Genomic DNA, 22,500 nt, shown 5'->3' with positions numbered 1-22,500 from the left:
GGTATAGATATGACACCACTGGATATGACACCACTGGGTATAGATATGACACCACTAGGGATAGATATGACACCACTAGATATGACACCACTAGGTATAGATATGACACGACTAGATATGACACCACTAGATATAGATATGACACCACTGGGTATAGATATGACACCACTGGGTATAGATATGACACCACTAGGTATAGATATGACACCACTAGGTATAGATATGACACCACTAGGTATGACACCACTAGATATAGATATGACACCACTAGGTATAGATATGACACCACTAGATATAGATATGACACCACTAGATATGACACCACTAGATATAGATATGACACCACTAGATATGACACCACTAGATATAGATATGACACCACTGGGTATAGATATGACACCACTAGGTATAGATATGACACCACTAGGTATAGATATGACACCACTAGGTATAGATATGACACCACTAGGTATGACACCACTAGATATAGATATGACACCACTAGATATAGATATGACACCACTAGATATAGATATGACACCACTGGGTATAGATATGACACCACTAGGTATAGATATGACACCACTAGGTATAGATATGACACCACTAGGTATAGATATGACACCACTAGATATAGATATGACACCACTAGATATAGATATGACACCACTAGATATAACACCACTAGGGATAGATATGACACCACTAGGTGTAGATATGACACCACTAGATATGACACCACTAGATATAGATATGACACCACTAGATATGACACCACTAGGTATAGATATGACACCACTAGATATAGATATGACACCACCAGGTGTAGATATGACACCACTATATATGACACCACCAGGTGTAGATATGACACCACTAGATATGACACCACTAGGTATAGATATGACACCACTAGGTATAGATATGACACCACTAGGTATAGATATGACACCACTAGGTATAGATATGACACCACTAGGTATAGATATGACACCACTAGGTGTAGATATGACACCACTAGGTATAGATATGACACCACTAGATATAGATATGACACCACTAGATATGACACCACTAGATATAGATATGACACCACTAGATATGACACCACTAGATATAGATATGACACCACTGGGTATAGCTATGACACCACTACGTATAGATATGACACCATTAGGTATAGATATGACACCACTAGGTATAGATATGACACCACTAGGTATGACACCACTAGATATAGATATGACACCACTAGATATAGATATGACACCACTAGATATAGATATGACACCACTGGGTATAGATATGACACCACTAGGTATAGATATGACACCACTAGGTATAGATATGACACCACTAGGTATAGATATGACACCACTAGATATAGATATGACACCACTAGATATAGATATGACACCACTAGATATAACACCACTAGGGATAGATATGACACCACTAGGTGTAGATATGACACCACTAGATATGACACCACTAGATATAGATATGACACCACTAGATATGACACCACTAGGTATAGATATGACACCACTAGATATAGATATGACACCACCAGGTGTAGATATGACACCACTAGATATGACACCACCAGGTGTAGATATGACACCACTAGATATGACACCACTAGGTATAGATATGACACCACTAGGTATAGATATAACACCACTAGGTGTAGATATGACACCACTAGGTGTAGATATGACACCACTAGATATATATATATGACACCACTAGGGATAGATATGACACCACTAGGTGTAGATATGACACCACTAGATATGACACCACTAGATATAGATATGACACCACTAGAGATAGATATGACACCACTAGGGATAGATATGACACCACTAGGGATAGATATGACACCACTAGATATGACACCACTAGGTATAGATATGACACCACTGGGTATAGATATGACACCACTGGATATGACACCACTGGGTATAGATATGACACCACTAGGGATAGATATGACACCACTAGATATGACACCACTAGGTATAGATATGACACCACTAGATATGACACCACTAGATATAGATATGACACCACTGGGTATAGATATGACACCACTAGGTATAGATATGACACCACTAGGTATAGATATGACACCACTAGGTATAGATATGACACCACTAGGTATGACACCACTAGATATAGATATGACACCACTAGGTATAGATATGACACCACTAGATATAGATATGACACCACTAGATATGACACCACTAGATATAGATATGACACCACTAGATATGACACCACTAGATATAGATATGACACCACTGGGTATAGATATGACACCACTGGGTATAGATATGACACCACTAGGTATAGATATGACACCACTAGGTATAGATATGACACCACTAGGTATAGATATGACACCACTAGGTATGACACCACTAGATATAGATATGACACCACTAGATATAGATATGACACCACTAGATATAGATATGACACCACTGGGTATAGATATGACACCACTGGGTATAGATATGACACCACTAGGTATAGATATGACACCACTAGGTATAGATATGACACCACTAGATATTATATGACACCACTAGATATAGATATGACACCACTAGATATAACACCACTAGGGATAGATATGACACCACTAGGTGTAGATATGACACCACTAGATATGACACCACTAGATATAGATATGACACCACTAGAGATAGATATGACACCACTAGGGATAGATATGACACCACTAGGGATAGATATAACACCACTAGATATGACACCACTAGGTATAGATATGACACCACTGGGTATAGATATGACACCACTGGATATGACACCACTGGGTATAGATATGACACCACTAGGGATAGATATGACACCACTAGATATGACACCACTAGGTATAGATATGACACCACTAGATATGACACCACTAGATATAGATATGACACCACTGGGTATAGATATGACACCACTGGGTATAGATATGACACCACTAGGTATAGATATGACACCACTAGGTATAGATATGACACCACTAGGTATAGATATGACACCACTAGGTATGACACCACTAGATATAGATATGACACCACTAGGTATAGATATGACACCACTAGATATAGATATGACACCACTATATATGACACCACTAGATATAGATATGACACCACTAGATATGACACCACTAGATATAGATATGACACCACTGGGTATAGATATGACACCACTGGGTATAGATATGACACCACTAGGTATAGATATGACACCACTAGGTATAGATATGACACCACTAGGTATAGATATGACACCACTAGGTATGACACCACTAGATATAGATATGACACCACTAGATATAGATATGACACCACTGGGTATAGATATGACACCACTAGGTATAGATATGACACCACTAGGTATAGATATGACACCACTAGGTATAGATATGACACCACTAGATATAGATATGACACCACTAGATATAGATATGACACCACTAGATATAACACCACTAGGGATAGATATGACACCACTAGGTGTAGATATGACACCACTAGATATGACACCACTAGATATAGATATGACACCACTAGATATGACACCACTAGGTATAGATATGACACCACTAGATATAGATATGACACCACCAGGTGTAGAAATGACACCACTCGATATGACACCACCAGGTGTAGATATGACACCACTAGATATGACACCACTAGGTATAGATATGACACCACTAGGTATAGATATGACACCACTAGGTATAGATATGACACCACTAGATATGACACCACTAGGTATGACACCACTAGGTATGACACCACCAGGTATAGATATGACACCACTAGGTATAGATATGACACCACCAGGTATAGATATGACACCACCAGGTATAGATATGACATCACTAGGTATAGATATGACACCACTAGATATAGATATGACACCACCAGGTGTAGATATGACACCACCAGGTATAGATATGACACCGCCAGGTAGGTTAGATGGTGTGTAGCTCTGACCTGATGTATGGATGAACAGCGTGGCGACGCCCTCTAGAGGTCAGGAGGTCGTTTACGGTAAACTCCATAAACCTCCACGATACAGACTGTCTCTACACCTACATCACCGACGCTCTACACTCTGGTGACCTGGAGATGGACTGATACCTACAACTACAAGCTGGTAGATAGATAGAGCTGTATTGGACTCAGTCACCCTTCCTGTATTGAGCTGGTAGATAGATAGAGCTGTTATAGACTCCTCCCTTCCTGTATTGAACTCAGTGCAGCTGGTAGATAGATAGAGCTGTTATAGACTCCTCCCTTCCTGTATTGAGCTGGTAGATAGATAGAGCTGTATTGGACTCAGTCACCCTTCCTGTATTGAGCTGGTAGATAGATAGAGCTGTTATAGACTCCTCCCTTCCTGTATTGAACTCAGTGCAGCTGGTAGATAGATAGAGCTGTTATAGACTCCTCCCTTCCTGTATTGAGCTGGTAGATAGATAGAGCTGTATTGGACTCAGTCACCCTTCCTGTATTGAGCTGGTAGATAGATAGAGCTGTTATAGACTCAGTCACCCTTCCTGTATTGAGCTGGTAGATAGCTAGAGCTGTTATAGACTCAGTCACTCTTCCTGTATTGAGCTGGTAGATAGATAGAGCTGTATTGGACTCAGCCACCCTTCCTGTATTGAGCTGGTAGATAGATAGAGCTGTTATAGACTCAGTCACCCTTCCTGTATTGAGCTGGTAGATAGATAGAGCTGCAATAGACTCCTCCCTTCCTGTATTGAGCTGGTAGATAGATAGAGCTGTTATAGACTCAGTCACCCTTCCTGTATTGAGCTGGTAGATAGATAGAGCTGTATTGGACTCAGTCACCCTTCCTGTATTGAACTCGTAGATAGATAGAGCTCTTATAGACTCCTCCCTTCCTGTATTGAGCTGGTAGATAGATAGAGCTGTTATAGACTCAGTCACCCTTCCTGTATTGAGCTGGTAGATAGATAGAGCTGTTATAGACTCAGTCACCCTTCCTGTATTGAGCTGGTAGGTAGATAGAGCTGTATTGGACTCAGTCACCCTTCCTGTATTGAGCTGGTAGATAGATAGAGCTGTTATAGACTCAGTCACTCTTCCTGTATTGAGCTGGTAGATAGATAGAGCTGTTATAGACTCCTCCCTTCCTGTATTGAACTCAGTGCAGCTGGTAGGTAGATAGAGCTGTTATAGACTCCTCCCTTCCTGTATTGAGCTGGTAGATAGATAGAGCTGTTATAGACTCAGTCACTCTTCCTGTATTGAGCTGGTAGATAGATAGAGCTGTTATAGACTCCTCCCTTCCTGTATTGAGCTGGTAGATAGATAGAGCTGTTATAGACTCCTCCCTTCCTGTATTGAGCTGGTAGATAGATAGAGCTGTTATAGACTCCTCCCTTCCTGTATTGAACTGGTAGATAGATAGAGCTGTTATAGACTCCTCCCTTCCTGTATTGAACTCAGTGCAGCTGGTAGATAGATAGAGCTGTTATAGACTCAGTCACTCTTCCTGTATTGAACTCAGTGCTCCCTCTACTGGTTCAGTCGAGGAACAGCACCTAGTCACATGGTCCAGTCAGCAGTAGACTAGCAGGCTGATTTTCCTTTTTCATTAGATGGAGGTCAGGCACAGGAGGTTGGTGGCACCTTAATTGGGGAGGAAGGGGCTCAGGGTAATGACTGGAGCTGGATCAGTGGAACGGTAGCAAATACATCCAACATATGGTGTCCAGGGGGTTCGATTCCATTCCATTTTATCTCAGTTCCAGCCATTATAATGAACCGTTGTCCAATCAGCAGCCTCCACTGGTTAAGGTTAGGATTATTAGGTTCAGGTTAGGATAATTAGGTCCAGGTTAGAATAATTAGGTTCAGGTTAGGATAATTAGGTCCAGGTTAGAATAATTAGGTTCAGGTTAGGATAATTAGGTTCAGGTTAGGATAATTAGGTTAAGGTTAGGATAATTAGGTTAAGTTCAGGATAATTAGGTTAAGGTTAGGATAATTAGGTTGAGGTTAGGATAATTAGGTTAAGTTTAGGATAATTAGGTTAAGGTTAGGATAATTAGGTTCAGGTTAGGATAATTAGGTTCAGGTTAGGATAATTAGGTTAAGGTTAGGATAATTAGGTTCAGGTTAGGATAATTAAGTTCAGGTTAGGATAATTTGGTTCAGGTTAGGATAATTTGGTGAAGGTAAGAAGAGCGTATGCAGCAGGTTAGGATAATTAGGTTCAGGTTAGGATAATTAGATTAAGGTTAGGAAAATTAGGGTAAGTAAAGGGTTAGCTATGTAGCCCTTCTGCTGCAGACGGGCAAGGCTTCTCTCTCCTCTCTCTCTCTCTCTCTCTCTCTCTCTCTCTCTCTCTCTCCCTCCTCCCCTCCGCCCCAGTCTGGGCATGCTGAGTTGGAGACCCTCCCAACAGGCAGGAAACATCTCTCTATCCCCTCTAACACTGACACACACGCTGCTGTAGTGCAGGTTAAAGGACTCTAACAGGGCTGTACCGCAGGTTAAAGGACTCTAACAGGGCTGTACTGCAGGTTAACAGGGCTGTACCGCAGGTTAAAGGACTCTAACAGGGCTGTACCGCAGGTTAAAGGACTCTAACAGGGCTGTACCGCAGGTTAAAGGACTCTAACAGGGCTGTACCGCAGGTTAAAGGACTCTAACAGGGCTGTACCGCAGGTTAAAGGACTCTAACGGGGCTGTACCGCAGGTTAAAGGACTCTAACAGGGCTGTACCGCAGGTTAAAGGACTCTAACGGGGCTGTACCGCAGGTTAAAGGACTCTAACAGGGCTGTACCGCAGGTTAAAGGACTCTAACGGGGCCGTACCGCAGGTTAAAGGACTCTAACGGGGCCGTACCGCAGGTTAAAGGACTCTAACGGGGCCGTACCGCAGGTTAAAGGACTCTAACTGGGCCGTACCGCAGGTTAAAGGACTCTAACGGGGCCGTACCGCAGGTTAAAGGACTCTAACGGGGCCGTACCGCAGGTTAAAGGACTCTAACGGGGCCGTACCGCAGGTTAAAGGACTCTAACAGGGCTTTACCGCAGGTTAAAGGACTCTAACAGGGCTGTACCGCAGGTTAAAGGACTCTAACAGGGCTGTACCGCAGGTTAAAGGACTCTAACGGGGCTGTACCGCAGGTTAAAGGACTCTAACGGGGCTGTACCGCAGGTTAAAGGACTCTAACAGGGCTGTACCGCAGGTTAAAGGACTCTAACGGGGCTGTACCGCAGGTTAAAGGACTCTAACAGGGCTGTACCGCAGGTTAAAGGACTCTAACAGGGCTGTACCGCAGGTTAAAGGACTCTAACAGGGCTGTACTGCAGGTTAAAGGACTCTAACAGGGCTGTACTGCAGGTTAAAGGACTCTAACAGGGCTGTACCGCAGGTTAACAGGGCTGTACCGCAGGTTAAAGGACTCTAACAGGGCTGTACCGCAGGTTAAAGGACTCTAACAGGGCTGTACCGCAGGTTAAAGGACTCTAACAGGGCTGTACCGCAGGTTAAAGGACTCTAACAGGGCTGTACCGCAGGTTAAAGGACTCTAACGGGGCTGTACCGCAGGTTAAAGGACTCTAACAGGGCTGTACCGCAGGTTAAAGGACTCTAACGGGGCTGTACCGCAGGTTAAAGGACTCTAACAGGGCTGTACCGCAGGTTAAAGGACTCTAACAGGGCTGTACCGCAGGTTAAAGGATAATTCCCGAGAATACAAAAGAACCCGCACACACACAGACACAAATACTCACCTGTTCTCTTGTTGATGACCTCCACTATCGTAGAAGGGAAGTAGCCCACGCGGTCATTTCCTGTACGGTTGTCATGGATACAGCCCTTCCAGCGCCCATCAACATGCTGCTCGAGAACCTGCCAGAGAGAACAAGTAATACATTCAACATAGCAGAGTAGAATAGAATAAACAGAGAACAGCAGAATAGAATGAACAGAGAACAGTAGAATAGAATAAACAGAGAACAGTAGAATAGAATAAACAGAGATAATTGTTCCTGTTATCTCCTGTATCTATCCTCTATCCTTCTCTAACTGTTCCTGTTATCCACTCTGTTCCTGTATCTATCCTTCTCTAATTGTTCCTGTTATCTTCTGTATCTATCCTCTATCCTTCTCTAACTGTTCCTGTTATCTCCTGTATCTATCCTTCTCTACCTGTTCCTGTTATCCCCTGTATATATCCTTCTCTAACTGTACCTCTTATCTCCTGTATCTATCCTTCTCTACCTGTTCCTGTTATCCCCTGTATATATCCTTCTCTAACTGTACCTCTTATCTCCTGTATCTATCCTTCTCTACCTGTTCCTGTTATCCCCTGTATATATCCTTCTCTAACTGTACCTCTTATCTTCTGTATCTATCCTTCTCTACCTGTTCCTGTTATCTCCTGTACACTCTGACTCAGGGCCGTGTGTGTGTGTGTGTGTGTGTGTGTGTGTGTGTGTGTGTGTGTGTGTGTGTGTGTGTGTGTGTGTGTGTGTGTGTGTGTGTGTGTGTGTGTGTGTGTGTGTGTGTGTCTACCGTGATGACGTCTCCAGCCTTGATGTTGAGGCTGGTCAGGTCGTAGTTGTTGCAGTAATCCTTTAAGGCCCTGACCTGGAGGGCTGCTGAGGCATCTGAGAGAGACATGCTGCTTTAATATCTCTGGGGAGACAACACACACACACACACACACACACACACACACACACACACACACACACACACACACACACACACACACACACACACACACACACACACACACACACACACACACACATATACACACATACACCCCGAACTTACACACACACACACACAGGCACACACACACACACACACTGCACTTACACACACCGCACTTACACGCACACACACACCGCACTTACACACACACACACACACACACACACACACACACACACACCGCGCACACACACACACACACACACACACACAGGGACACTCAGGCATGCACACACACACACACACACACACACACACATAGATCTTATCTGTCGGAAAGATATCTAATCTCTGTGAATGGTTTGTCCTCTGACAAATCAATTGTAAATTTCGGTGTTCCTCAAGGTTCCGTTTTAGGACCACTATTGTTTTCACTATATATTTTACCTCTTGGGGATGTCATTCGAAAACATAATGTTAAATTTCACTGCTATGCGGACGACACACAGCTGTACATTTCAATGAAACATGGTGAAGCCCCAGAATTGCCCTCGCTAGAAGCCTGTGTTTCAGACATAAAGAAGTGGATGGCTGCAAACTTTCTACTTTTAAACTCGGACAAAACAGAGATGCTTGTTCTAGGTCCCAAGAAACAAAGAGATCTTCTGTTGAATCTGACAATGAATCTTGATGGCTGTACAGTCGTCTCAAATAAAACTGTGAAGGACCTCGGCGTTACTCTGGACCCTGATCTCTCTTTTGAAGAACATATCAAGACTGTTTCAAGGACAGCTTTTTTCCATCTACGTAACATTGCAAAAATCAGAAATTTTCTGTCCAAAAATGACGCAGAAAAATGTATCCATGCTTTTGTTACTTCTAGGCTGGACTACTGCAATGCTCTACTTTCCGGCTACCCGGATAAAGCACTAAATAAACTTCAGTTAGTGCTAAATACGGCTGCTTGAATCCTGACTAGAACCAAAAAATTTGATCATATTACTCCAGTGCTAGCCTCCCTACACTGGCTTCCTGTTAAGGCGAGGGCTGATTTCAAGGTTTTACTGCTAACCTACAAAGCATTACATGGGCTTGCTCCTACCTATCTTTCCGATTTGGTCCTGCCGTACATACCTACACGTACGCTACGGTCACAAGACGCAGGCCTCCTAATTGTCCCTAGAATTTCTAAGCAAACGGCTGGAGGTAGGGCTTTCTCCTATAGAGCTCCATTTTTATGGAATGGTCTGCCTACCAATGTGAGAGACGCAGACTCAGTCTCAACCTTTAAGTCTTTACTGAAGACTTATCTCTTCAGTAGGTCCTATGATTAAGTATAGTCTGGCCCAGGAGTGTGAAGGTGAACGGAAAGGCTGGAGCAACGAACCGCCCTTGCTGTCTCTGCCTTGCCGGTTCCCCTCTTTCCACTGGGATTCTCTGCCTCTAACCCTATTACAGGGGCTGAGTCACTGGCTTATTGGTGTTCTTCCATGCCGTCCATGGGAGGGGTGCGTCACTTGAGTGGGTTGAGTCACTGACGTGGTCTTCCTGTCTGGGTTGGCGCCCCCCCCTTGGGTTGTGCCATGGCGGAGATCGTTGTGGGCTATACTCGGCCTTGTCTTAGGACGGTAAGTTGGTGGTTGGAGACATCCCTCTAGTGGTGTGGGGGCTGTGCTTTGGCAAAGTGGGTGGGGTTATATCCTGCCTGTTTGGCCCTGTCCGGGGGTATCATCGGATGGGGCCACAGTGTCTTCTGATCCCTCCTGTCTCAGCCTCCAGTATTTATGCTGCAGTAGTTTATGTGTCGGGGGGCTAGGGTCAGTCTGTTACATCTGGAGTATTTCTCTTGTCTTATCCGGTGTCCTGTGTGTATTTAAATATGCTCTCTCTAATTCTCTCTTTCTCTCTTTCTGTCTTTCTCTCGGAGGACCTGAGCCCTAGGACCATGCCTCAGGACTACCTGGTATGATGACTCCTTGCTGTCCCCAGTCCACCTGGCCGTGCTGCTGCTCCAGTTTCAACTGTTCTGCCTGCGGCTATGGAACCCTGACCTGTTCACCGGACGTGCTTGTTGCACCCTCGACAACTACTATGATTATTATTATTTGACCATGCTGGTCATTTATGAACATTTTAACATTTTAACATTTTGACCATGTTCTGTTATAATATCCACCCTGCACAGCCAGAAGAGGACTGGCCACCCCTCATAGCCTGGTTCCTCTCTAGGTTTCTTCCTAGGTTTTTGGCCTTTCTAGGGAGTTTTTCCTAGGGAGTTTTTCCTAGCCACCGTGCTTCTTTCACATGCTTTGCTTGCTGTTTGGGGTTTTAGGCTGGGTTTCTGTACAGCACTTTGAGAATATCAGCTGATGTACGAAGGGCTATATAAAAATAAATTTTATTTTATTTGAAATTTGAAACACACACACACACACACACACACACACACACACACACACACACACACACACACAGACACACACACAGACACACAGAAACACACACACACACACACACAGAAACACACACACACACACAGAAACACACACAGAAACACACACACACACACACATCCCCCCCTGTACCTCTGAGTAGCTGTTTGATCTCCCGGCTGGCCTGTGAAGCAGAGAACTGGTAAACGATATCCAGGGCTGTTTGGCTGTAGGTGTTTCTCACCGCTGCGTTGATTCCACTCTGTAGGGACAAGGCTCAGCGTTACGGCTTCTATAACCACCACCTACCCTGGTTATAACCCTGCACAGGAAGTACACTGTGTTGATTCCACTCTGTAGGGACACGGCTCAGCGTTACGGCTTCTATAACCACCACCTACCCTGGTTATAACCCTGCACAGGAAGTACACTGTGTTGATTCCACTCTGTAGGGACACGGCTCAGGGTTACGGCTTCTATAACCACCACCTACCCTGGTTATAACCCTGCACAGGAAGTACACTGTGTTGATTCCACTCTGTAGGGACAAGGCTCAGGGTTACGGCTTCTATAACCACCACCTACCCTGGTTATAACCCTGCACAGGAAGTACACTGTGTTGATTCCACTCTGTAGGGACAAGGCTCAGGGTTACGGCTTCCATAACGACCACCTACCCTGGTTATAACCCTGCACAGGAAGTCAAGGCTCAGGGTTACGGCTTCTATAACGACCAGGGTCGGGATCAATTACACGTCAATTACAGTCGATTCAGGAAGTACACTGCAGTTCCCTATTGTTTTCAACGTGGGATTAAATTTGGTATACTTTCTGAATCGACCGAAATTTAAATGGAACGGTCGACTACCCTGGTTATAACCCTGCACTAGTGCCTCTACCCTGGTTATAACCCTTCACTAGTCCCTCTACCCTGGTTATAACTCTGCACTAGTGCCCCTACCCTGGTTATAACCCTGCACTAGTAACCTCTACCCTGGTTATAACCCTGCACTAGTGCCCTCTACCCTGGTTATAACCCTGCACTAGAGCCCTCTACCCTGGTTATAACCCCGCACTAGAGCCCTCTACCCTGGTTATAACCCTGCACTAGTGCCCTCTACCCTGGTTATAACCCCGCACTAGAGCCCTCTACCCTGGTTATAACCCTGCACTAGTGGCTCTACCCTGGTTATAACCCTGTACTAGTACCTCTACCCTGGTTATAACCCTGCACTAGTGCCCTCTACCCTGGTTATAACCCTGCACTAGTTTCCCTACCCTGGTTATAACCCTGCACTAGTGCCCTCTACCCTGGTTATAAACCTGCACTAGTGCCCCTACCCTGGTTATAACCCTTCACTCGTGCCTCTACCCTGGTTATAACCCTGCACTAGTGCCCGTACCCTGGTTATAACCCTGCACTAGTACCCTCTACCCTGGTTATAACCCTGCACTAGTGCCCTCTACCCTGGTTATAACCCTGCACTAGTTCCTCTACCCTGGTTATAAACCTGCACTAGTACCCCTACCCTGGTTATAACACTTCACTAGTCCCTCTACCCTGGTTATAACCCTGCACTAGTTCCCCTACCCTGGTTATAACCCTTCACTAGTGCCTCTACCCTGGTTATAACCCTTCACAAGTCCCTCTACCCTGGTTATAACCCTTCACTAGTGCCTCTACCCTGGTTATAACCCTTCACAAGTCCCTCTACCCTGGTTATAACCCTGCACTAGAGCCCTCTACCCTGGTTATAACCCTGCACTAGAGCCCTCTACCCTGGTTATAACCCCGCACTAGAGCCCTCTACCCTGGTTATAACCCTGCACTAGTCCCCCTACCCTGGTTATAACCCTTCACTAGTGCCTCTACCCTGGTTATAACCCTTCACAAGTCCCTCTACCCTGGTTATAACCCTTCACTAGTCCCTCTACCCTGGTTATAACCCTGCACTAGTGGCTCTACCCTGGTTATAACCCTGCACTAGTACCTCTACCCTGGTTATAACCCTGCACTAGTGCCTCTACCCTGGTTATAACCCTGCACTAGAGCCCTCTACCCTGGTTATAACCCTGCACTAGTATCCCTACCCTGGTTATAACCCTGCACTAGTACCTCTACCCTGGTTATAACCCTGCACTATTTCCTCTACCCTGGTTATAACCCTGCACTAGTCCCCCTACCCTGGTTATAACCCTGCACTAGTTCCCCTACCCTGGTTATAACCCTGCACTAGTGCCCTCTACCCTGGTTATAACCCTGCACCAGTGCCCCTACCCTGGTTATAACCCTGCACTAGTTCCCCTACCCTGGTTATAACCCTGCACTATTTCCTCTACCCTGGTTATAACCCTGCACTAGGGCCCCTACCCTGGTTATAACCCTGCACTAGTGCTCTCTACCCTGGTTATAACCCTGCACTAGTGCCCTCTACCCTGGTTATAACCCTGCACTAGTTCCCCTACCCTGGTTATAACCCTGCACTAGTGCCCTCTACCCTGGTTATAACCCTGCACTAGATCCCTCTACCCTGGTTATAACCCTGCACTAGTGCCCTCTACCCTGGTTATAACCCTGCATTAGTGTCACATTTACAGAAATAAGGCAGAAGTGAGGCTGAACTGTTGAGGTGTTTAAAAGAGAGTTCATTCTGAGAAAGGGAACGAATCAAGGCCACATCGGGTTAGTTAGTGTTGGACTGCAGCCTGCTAAGGGAACGAATCAATGCCACATCGGGTTAGTTAGTGTTGGACTGCTGCCTGCTAAGGGAACGAATTAAGGCCACATCGGGTTAGTTAGTGTTGGACTGCTGCCTGCCAAGGGAACGAATCAAGGTCACATCGGGTTAGTTAGTGTTGGACTGCTGCCTGCTAAGGGAACGAATCAAGGTCACATCGGGTTAGTTAGTGTTGGACTGCTGCCTGCTAAGGGAACGATCTTGTATGAGTTGTAATTCCTCTTACATCCAGCAGGGGGCGTACAGCCCTCATGCCTTCCCACAGAGCTCTGCCTCATGCAGGGATTAGGGGTCAGGGATTAGGGGTCAGGGATTAGGGGTAAGGGCTAAGGGGTCAGGGGTTAATGATTAAGGGTTAGTTGTAGTTCCTCTTACATCCAGCAGGAGGCGAACAGCCTCAGTCTTCCCACAGAGAGCTGCTTCATGCAGGGCCGTGCCAGCCTTGGTCTGTCTGTTGATGTCTATGCCAGACTGGATCAACAGCCTGGGGACAACAACACACACACACACACACACACACACACACACACACACACACACACACACACACACACACACACACACACACACACACACACACACACACACACACACACACACAACATATACACACACACACACAACATACACACACACAACATACACACACACACACACAACACACACACAACATACACACACACACACACACACACACACACACACAACATACACAAACACAACACAACACAACACACAGATTTTTTTTTAAATAATTGTTTTATACATTTATTTGGCTCAAATATGTTCATCATGACAGATTTGAGCACATTTGTCCAAACACAAAAATAATTACCACGCAGCCACAAACTGAAACACATTTCATTTGCCATCTGGCCCAATAAATACTAAACTAGAACTATCAATATACCTTAACATGGTTAACCATCTGGCCCAATAAATACTAAACTAGAACTATCAATATACCTTAACATGGTTAACCATCTGGCCCAATAAATACTAAACTCCAACTATCAATATACCTTAACATGGTTAACCATCTGGCCCAATAAATACTAAACTAGAACTATCAATATACCTTAACATGGTTAACCATCTGGCCCAATAAATACTAAACTCCAACTATCAATATACCTTAACATGGTTAACCATCTGGCCCAGTAAATACTAAACTAGAACTATCAATATACCTTAACATGGTTAACCATCTGGCCCAATAAATACTAAACTAGAACTATCAATATACCTTAACATGGTTAACCATCTGGCCCAATAAATACTAAACTAGAACTATCAATATACCTTAACATGGTTAACCATCTGGCCCAATAAATACTAAACTAGAACTATCAATATACCTTAACATGGTTAACCATCTGGCCCAATAAATACTAAACTAGAACTATCAATATACCTTAACATGGTTAACCATCTGGCCCAATAAATACTAAACTAGAACTATCAATATACCTTAACATGGTTAACCATCTGGCCCAATAAATACTAAACTAGAACTATCAATATACCTTAACATGGTTAACCATCTGGCCCAGTAAATACTAAACTAGAACTATCAATATACCTTAACATGGTTAACCATCTGGCCCAATAAATACTAAACTAGAACTATCAATATACCTTAACATGGTTAACCATCTGGCCCAGTAAATACTAAACTAGAACTATCAATATACCTTAACATGGTTAACCATCTGGCCCAATAAATACTAAACTCCAACTATCAATATACCTTAACATGGTTAACCATCTGGCCCAGTAAATACTAAACTAGAACTATCAATATACCTTAACATGGTTAACCATCTGGCCCAATAAATACTAAACTAGAACTATCAATATACCTTAACATGGTTAACCATCTGGCCCAGTAAATACTAAACTAGAACTATCAATATACCTTAACATGGTAAACCATCTGGCCCAATAAATACTAAACTAGAACTATCAATATACCTTAACATGGTTAACCATCTGGCCCAATAAATACTAAACTAGAACTATCAATATACCTTAACATGGTTAACCATCTGGCCCAATAAATACTAAACTAGAACTATCAATATACCTTAACATGGTTAACCATCTGGCCCAATAAATACTAAACTCCAACTATCAATATACCTTAACATGGTTAACCATCTGGCCCAATAAATACTAAACTAGAACTATCAATATACCTTAACATGGTAAACCATCTGGCCCAATAAATACTAAACTAGAACTATCAATATACCTTAACATGGTTAACCATCTGGCCCAATAAATACTAAACTCCAACTATCAATATACCTTAACATGGTTAACCATCTGGCCCAATAAATACTAAACTAGAACTATCAATATACCTTAACATGGTTAACCATCTGGCCCAATAAATACTAAACTAGAACTATCAATATACCTTAACATGGTTAACCATCTGGCCCAGTAAATACTAAACTCCAACTATCAATATACCTTAACATGGTTAACCATCTGGCCCAATAAATACTAAACTAGAACTATCAATATACCTTAACATGGTTAACCATCTGGCCCAATAAATACTAAACTAGAACTATCAATATACCTTAACATGGTTAACCATCTGGCCCAATAAATACTAAACTCCAACTATCAATATACCTTAACATGGTTAACCATCTGGCCCAATAAATACTAAACTAGAACTATCAATATACCTTAACATGGTTAACCATCTGGCCCAATAAATACTAAACTAGAACTATCAATATACCTTAACATGGTTAACCATCTGGCCCAATAAATACTAAACTCCAACTATCAATATACCTTAACATGGTTAACCATCTGGCCCAATAAATACTAAACTAGAACTATCAATATACCTTAACATGGTTAACCATCTGGCCCAATAAATACTAAACTAGAACTATCAATATACCTTAACATGGTTAACCATCTGGCCCAGTAAATACTAAACTAGAACTATCAATATACCTTAACATGGTTAACCATCTGGCCCAATAAATACTAAACTAGAACTATCAATATACCTTAACATGGTTAACCATCTGGCCCAGTAAATACTAAACTAGAACTATCAATATACCTTAACATGGTTAACCATCTGGCCCAATAAATACTAAACTCCAACTATCAATATACCTTAACATGGTTAACCATCTGGCCCAGTAAATACTAAACTAGAACTATCAATATACCTTAACATGGTTAACCATCTGGCCCAATAAATACTAAACTAGAACTATCAATATACCTTAACATGGTTAACCATCTGGCCCAGTAAATACTAAACTAGAACTATCAATATACCTTAACATGGTTAACCATCTGGCCCAATAAATACTAAACTAGAACTATCAATATACCTTAACATGGTTAACCATCTGGCCCAGTAAATACTAAACTAGAACTATCAATATACCTTAACATGGTTAACCATCTGGCCCAGTAAATACTAAACTAGAACTATCAATATACCTTAACATGGTTAACCATCTGGCCCAGTAAATACTAAACTCCAACTATCAATATACCTTAACATGGTTAACCATCTGGCCCAATAAATACTAAACTAGAACTATCAATATACCTTAACATGGTTAACCATCTGGCCCAATAAATACTAAACTAGAACTATCAATATACCTTAACATGGTTAACCATCTGGCCCAATAAATACTAAACTAGAACTATCAATATACCTTAACATGGTTAACCATCTGGCCCAATAAATACTAAACTAGAACTATCAATATACCTTAACATGGTTAACCATCTGGCCCAGTAAATACTAAACTAGAACTATCAATATACCTTAACATGGTTAACCATCTGGCCCAATAAATACTAAACTCCAACTATCAATATACCTTAACATGGTTAACCATCTGGCCCAATAAATACTAAACTAGAACTATCAATATACCTTAACATGGTTAACCATCTGGCCCAGTAAATACTAAACTCCAACTATCAATATACCTTAACATGGTTAACCATCTGGCCCAATAAATACTAAACTAGAACTATCAATATACCTTAACATGGTTAACCATCTGGCCCAATAAATACTAAACTCCAACTATCAATATACCTTAACATGGTTAACCATCTGGCCCAATAAATACTAAACTAGAACTATCAATATACCTTAACATGGTTAACCATCTGGCCCAGTAAATACTAAACTCCAACTATCAATATACCTTAACATGGTTAACCATCTGGCCCAGTAAATAGTGTAATTATAGTACGACCATATAAGGCTGGGTTATTTATTGATGTGACCGATATAGAGAGAGAGAGAGAGAGAGAGGAAGGAAGGAAGGAGGGAGAGAGAGAAAGAGAGAGAGAGAGGAAGGAAGGAAGGAAGGAAGGAAGGAAGGAAGGAAGGAAGGAAGGAAGGAAGGAAGGAAGGAAGGAGAGAAAGAGAGAGAAAGAGAAAGAGAGGAAGGAAGGAAGGAGAGAGAGAGAGGAAGGAAGGAGAGAAAGAGAGAGGAAGGAAGGAGAGAAAGAGAGAGGAAGGAAGGAGAGAGAGAGAGAGGAAGGAAGGAAGAAGAGAGAAAGAGAAAGAGAGAGAGGAAGGAAGGAAGGAAGGAGAGAGAAAGAGAAAGAGAGGAAGGAAGGAAGGAGAGAGAGAGAGAAAGAGAGGAAGGAAGGAGAGAAAGAGAGAGGAAGGAGAGAGAGAGAGAGGAAGGAAGGAGAGAGAGAGAGAGGAAGGAAGGAGAGAGAGAGAGAGAGAAAGAGTGAGGAAGGAAGGAAGGAAGGAAGGAAGGAAGAAGAGAGAGAGAAAGAGAGAGGAAGGAAGGAAGGAAGGAAGGAAGGAAGGAAGGAAGGAAGGAAGGAAGGAAGGAAGGAAGGAAGGAAGGAGTGAGAGAGTGAGAGAGTTACCTGATGATGTCTATGTGTCCGTTCTTGGCTGCCAGGTGTAGAGGAGAGGTCCCATTGGGGTCAGTGGAATCTCCTGGTTTCAGTTCCAGCAGAGCAACACACATGTTACTGTTGAGGAGTAGCTGGACCACCTACACACACACACACACACACACACACACACACACACACACACACACACACACACACACACACACACGTTACTGTTGAGGAGTAGCTGGACCACCTACACACACACACACACACACACACACACACACACACACACACACACACACACACACACACACACACACACACACACACACACACATGTTACTGTTGAGGAGTAGCTGGACCACCTACACACACACACACACACACACACACACACACACACACACACACACACACACACACACACACACACACACACACACACGTTACTGTTGAGGAGTAGCTGGACCACCTACACACACACACACACACACACACACACACACACACACACACACACACACACACACACACACGTTACTGTTGAGGAGGGGCTGGACCACCTACACACACCGGCCATCACAAGGTAACATTTTCTGGTAGTGTGCTAGTTGCATATTAATCATGGACATGGATGGAAATTAACCTAGCCTGCTATCCCAAGGCTATTAGTTTTAACCTAGCCTGCTAGCCCAAGGCTTTAGTTTTAACCTAGCCTGCTATCCCAAGGCTAGTAGTTTTAACCTAGCTTGCTAGCCCAAGGCTAGTAGTTTTAACCAAGCCTGCTAGTCCAAGGCTAGTAGTTTTAACCTGTTAGCCCAAGGCTAGTAGTTTTAACCTAGCTTGCTAGCCCAAGGCTATTAGTTTTAACCTAGCCTGCTATCCCAAGGCTATTAGTTTTAACCTAGCCTGCTATCCCAAGGCTATTAGTTTTAACCTAGCCTGCTAGCCCAAGGCTAGTAGTTTTAACCTAGCCTGCTAGCCCAAGGCTTTAGTTTTAACCTAGCCTGCTATCCCAAGGCTAGTAGTTTTAACCTAGCTTGCTAGCCCAAGGCTAGTAGTTTTAACCTAGCTTGCTAGCCCAAGGCTAGTAGTTTTAACCTAGCCTGCTAGCCCAAGGCTATTAGTTTTAACCTAGCCTGCTAGCCCAAGGCTAGTAGTTTTAACCTAGCCTGCTAGCCCAAGCCTAGTAGTTTTAACCTAGCCTGCTATCCCAAGGCTATTAGTTTAACCTAGCCTGCTATCCCAAGGCTATTAGTTTAACCTAGCCTGCTAGCCCAAGGCTAGTAGTTTTAACCTAGCCTGCTAGCCCAAGGCTATTAGTTTTAACCTAGCCTGCTATCCCAAGGCTATTAGTTTTAACCTAGCCTGCTATCCCAAGGCTATTAGTTTAACCTAGCCTGCTATCCCAAGGCTATTAGTTTAACCTAGCCTGCTATCCCAAGGCTATTAGTTTAACCTAGCCTGCTATCCCAAGGCTATTAGTTTTAACCTAGCCTGCTATCCCAAGGCTATTAGTTTTAACATAGCCTGCTATCCCAAGGCTTTAGTTTTAACCAAGCCAGCTATCCCAAGGCTAGTAGTTTTAACCTAGCCTGCTAGCCCAAGGCTTTAGTTTTAACCTAGCCTGCTATCCCAAGGCTTTAGTTTTAACCTAGCCTGCTAGCCCAAGACTAATAGTTTTAACCAAGCTTGCTAGCCCAAGGCTATTCGTTTTAACCTGCTCTCCCAAGGCTAGTAGTTTTACCTAGCCCGTTAACCCAAAGCTAGTAGTTTTAACCAAGTCCGTTAGCTCAAGGCTAGTCGTTTTAACCTAGCCCGTTATCCCAAGGCTAGTAGTTTTAACCTAGCCCGTTATCCCAAGGCTAGTAGTTTTAACCTAGCCTGTTATCCCAAGGCTAGTAGTTTTAACCACACACACACACACACACACACACACACACACACACACACACACACACACACACACACACACACACACACACACACACACACACCGTAGTACAGGCAGTCAGATACTCACCCCGACCCTGCCGAACTCACAGGCCAGATCGAGAGGAGTCTTTCCTGCGTTGTCCACTATACACGGATTAGACTGATGCTGGAGCAACATCTCAGACTGGGGGAACAACAACAATAACAATAACAACAACAACAACGACAACGACAACAACAACAACGACAACAACAACAACGACAACGACAACGACAACAACAATAACAATAACAACAAGGAGATTAGCCTTCAGCTTAAACTTTAATTTAACTAGGGCAAGTTGGTTAAAGAACAAATTCTTATTTACAATGACGGCCTACTGGGGGATCAGTGGGTTAACTGCCTTGTTCAGGGGCAGAACAACAGATTTTGTTTATTTTAACCTTGTCAGCTCGAGGGATTTGATCCAACAACCTTTGAGGTTACCACTAGGCTACTCTGCCGTCCCTCCACTCTAACCACTAGGCTACCTGCCGCCCCTCCACTCTACCCACTAGGCTACCCTGCCGTCCCTCCACTCTAACCACTGGGCTACCTGCCGCCCCTCTACTCTAACCACTAGGCTACCTGCCATCCCTCCACTCTAACCACTAGGCTACCTGCCATCCCTCCACTCTAACCACTAGGCTACCTGCCTCCCCCTCTAACCACTAGGCTACCTGCCGCCCCTCTACTCTAACCACTAGGCTACCTGCCATCCCTCCACTCTAACCACTAGGCTACCTGCCGCCCCTCCACTCTAACCACTAGGCTACCTGCCGCCCCTCCTCTCTAACCACTAGGCTACCTGCCGCCCCTCCACTCTAACCACTAGGCTACCTGCCGTCCCTCCACTCTAACCACTAGGCTACCTGCCGTCCCTCCACTCTAACCACTAGACTACCTGCTGCCCCTCCACTCTAACCACTAGGTTTCCTGCCGCCCCTCCACTCTAACCACTAGGCTACCTGCCGCCCCTCCACTCTAACCACTAGGCTACCTGCCATCCCTCCACTCTAACCACTAGGCTACCTGCCTCCCCCTCTAACCACTAGGCTACCTGCCGCCCCTCCACTCTAACCACTAGGCTACCTGCCGCCCCTCTACTCTAACCACTAGGCTACCTGCCATCCCTCCACTCTAACCACTAGGCTACCTGCCGCCCCTCCACTCTAACCACTAGGCTACCTGCCGCCCCTCCTCTCTAACCACTAGACTACCTGCCGCCCCTCCACTCTAACCACTAGGCTACCTGCCGTCCCTCCACTCTAACCACTAGGCTACCTGCCGTCCCTCCACTCTAACCACTAGACTACCTGCTGCCCCTCCACTCTAACCACTAGGCTTCCTGCCGCCCCTCCACTCTAACCACTAGGCTACCTGCCGCCCATCTACTCTAACCACTAGGCTACCTGCCGTCCCTCCCCTCTAACCACTAGGCTACCTGCCGTCCCTCCACTCTAACCACTAGGCTACCTGCCGTTCCTCCACTCTAACCACTAGGCTACCTGCCGCCCCTCCACTCTAACCACTAGGCTACCTGCCGCCCCTCCACTCTAACCACTAGGCTACCTGCCGCCCCTCCACTCTAACCACTAGGCTACCTGCCTCCCCCCTCTAACCACTAGGCTACCTGCCTCCCCTCCACTCTAACCACTAGGCTACCTGCCGCCCCTCCACTCTAACCACTAGGCTACCTGCCGCCCCTCCACTCTAACCACTAGGCTACCTGCCC

At 44.3% G+C, this 22,500-nt stretch overlaps 2 protein-coding genes across 2 annotated transcripts in view; both read right to left on the bottom strand.

The window, feature by feature from the left end:
• The window catches only part of LOC123731885 (caskin-1), a 74,262-nt gene extending 55,317 nt beyond the window's left edge, over positions 1 to 18,945 (bottom strand). The window contains exons 1-5 of the mRNA XM_082973007.1: positions 18,815 to 18,945; positions 14,291 to 14,399; positions 11,331 to 11,439; positions 8,599 to 8,693; positions 7,815 to 7,932 (exon numbers count right to left, since the gene is read on the bottom strand). Of these exons, the coding sequence (XP_082829133.1) occupies positions 7,815 to 7,932; positions 8,599 to 8,693; positions 11,331 to 11,439; positions 14,291 to 14,399; positions 18,815 to 18,918 (535 nt within the window). The 5' untranslated portion in view covers positions 18,919 to 18,945. The remainder of the gene's footprint in view (positions 1 to 7,814; positions 7,933 to 8,598; positions 8,694 to 11,330; positions 11,440 to 14,290; positions 14,400 to 18,814) is intronic.
• Positions 18,946 to 20,801: 1,856 nt separating this feature from the next.
• Positions 20,802 to 22,500, bottom strand: part of LOC123736106 (uncharacterized) — a 51,399-nt gene continuing 49,700 nt past the window's right edge. The window contains exon 5 of the mRNA XM_082973149.1: positions 20,802 to 20,909. Within this exon, the coding sequence (XP_082829275.1) occupies positions 20,802 to 20,909 (108 nt within the window). The remainder of the gene's footprint in view (positions 20,910 to 22,500) is intronic.

This window comes from Salmo salar, chromosome 03, assembly GCF_965601325.2.
Source record: "Salmo salar chromosome 03, fSalSal1, whole genome shotgun sequence".
Classification (NCBI taxonomy): domain Eukaryota; kingdom Metazoa; phylum Chordata; class Actinopteri; order Salmoniformes; family Salmonidae; genus Salmo; species Salmo salar.
The sequence above is the reverse complement of the archived record's forward strand: the minus strand, read 5'-3'. Positions and strand labels throughout refer to the sequence as shown.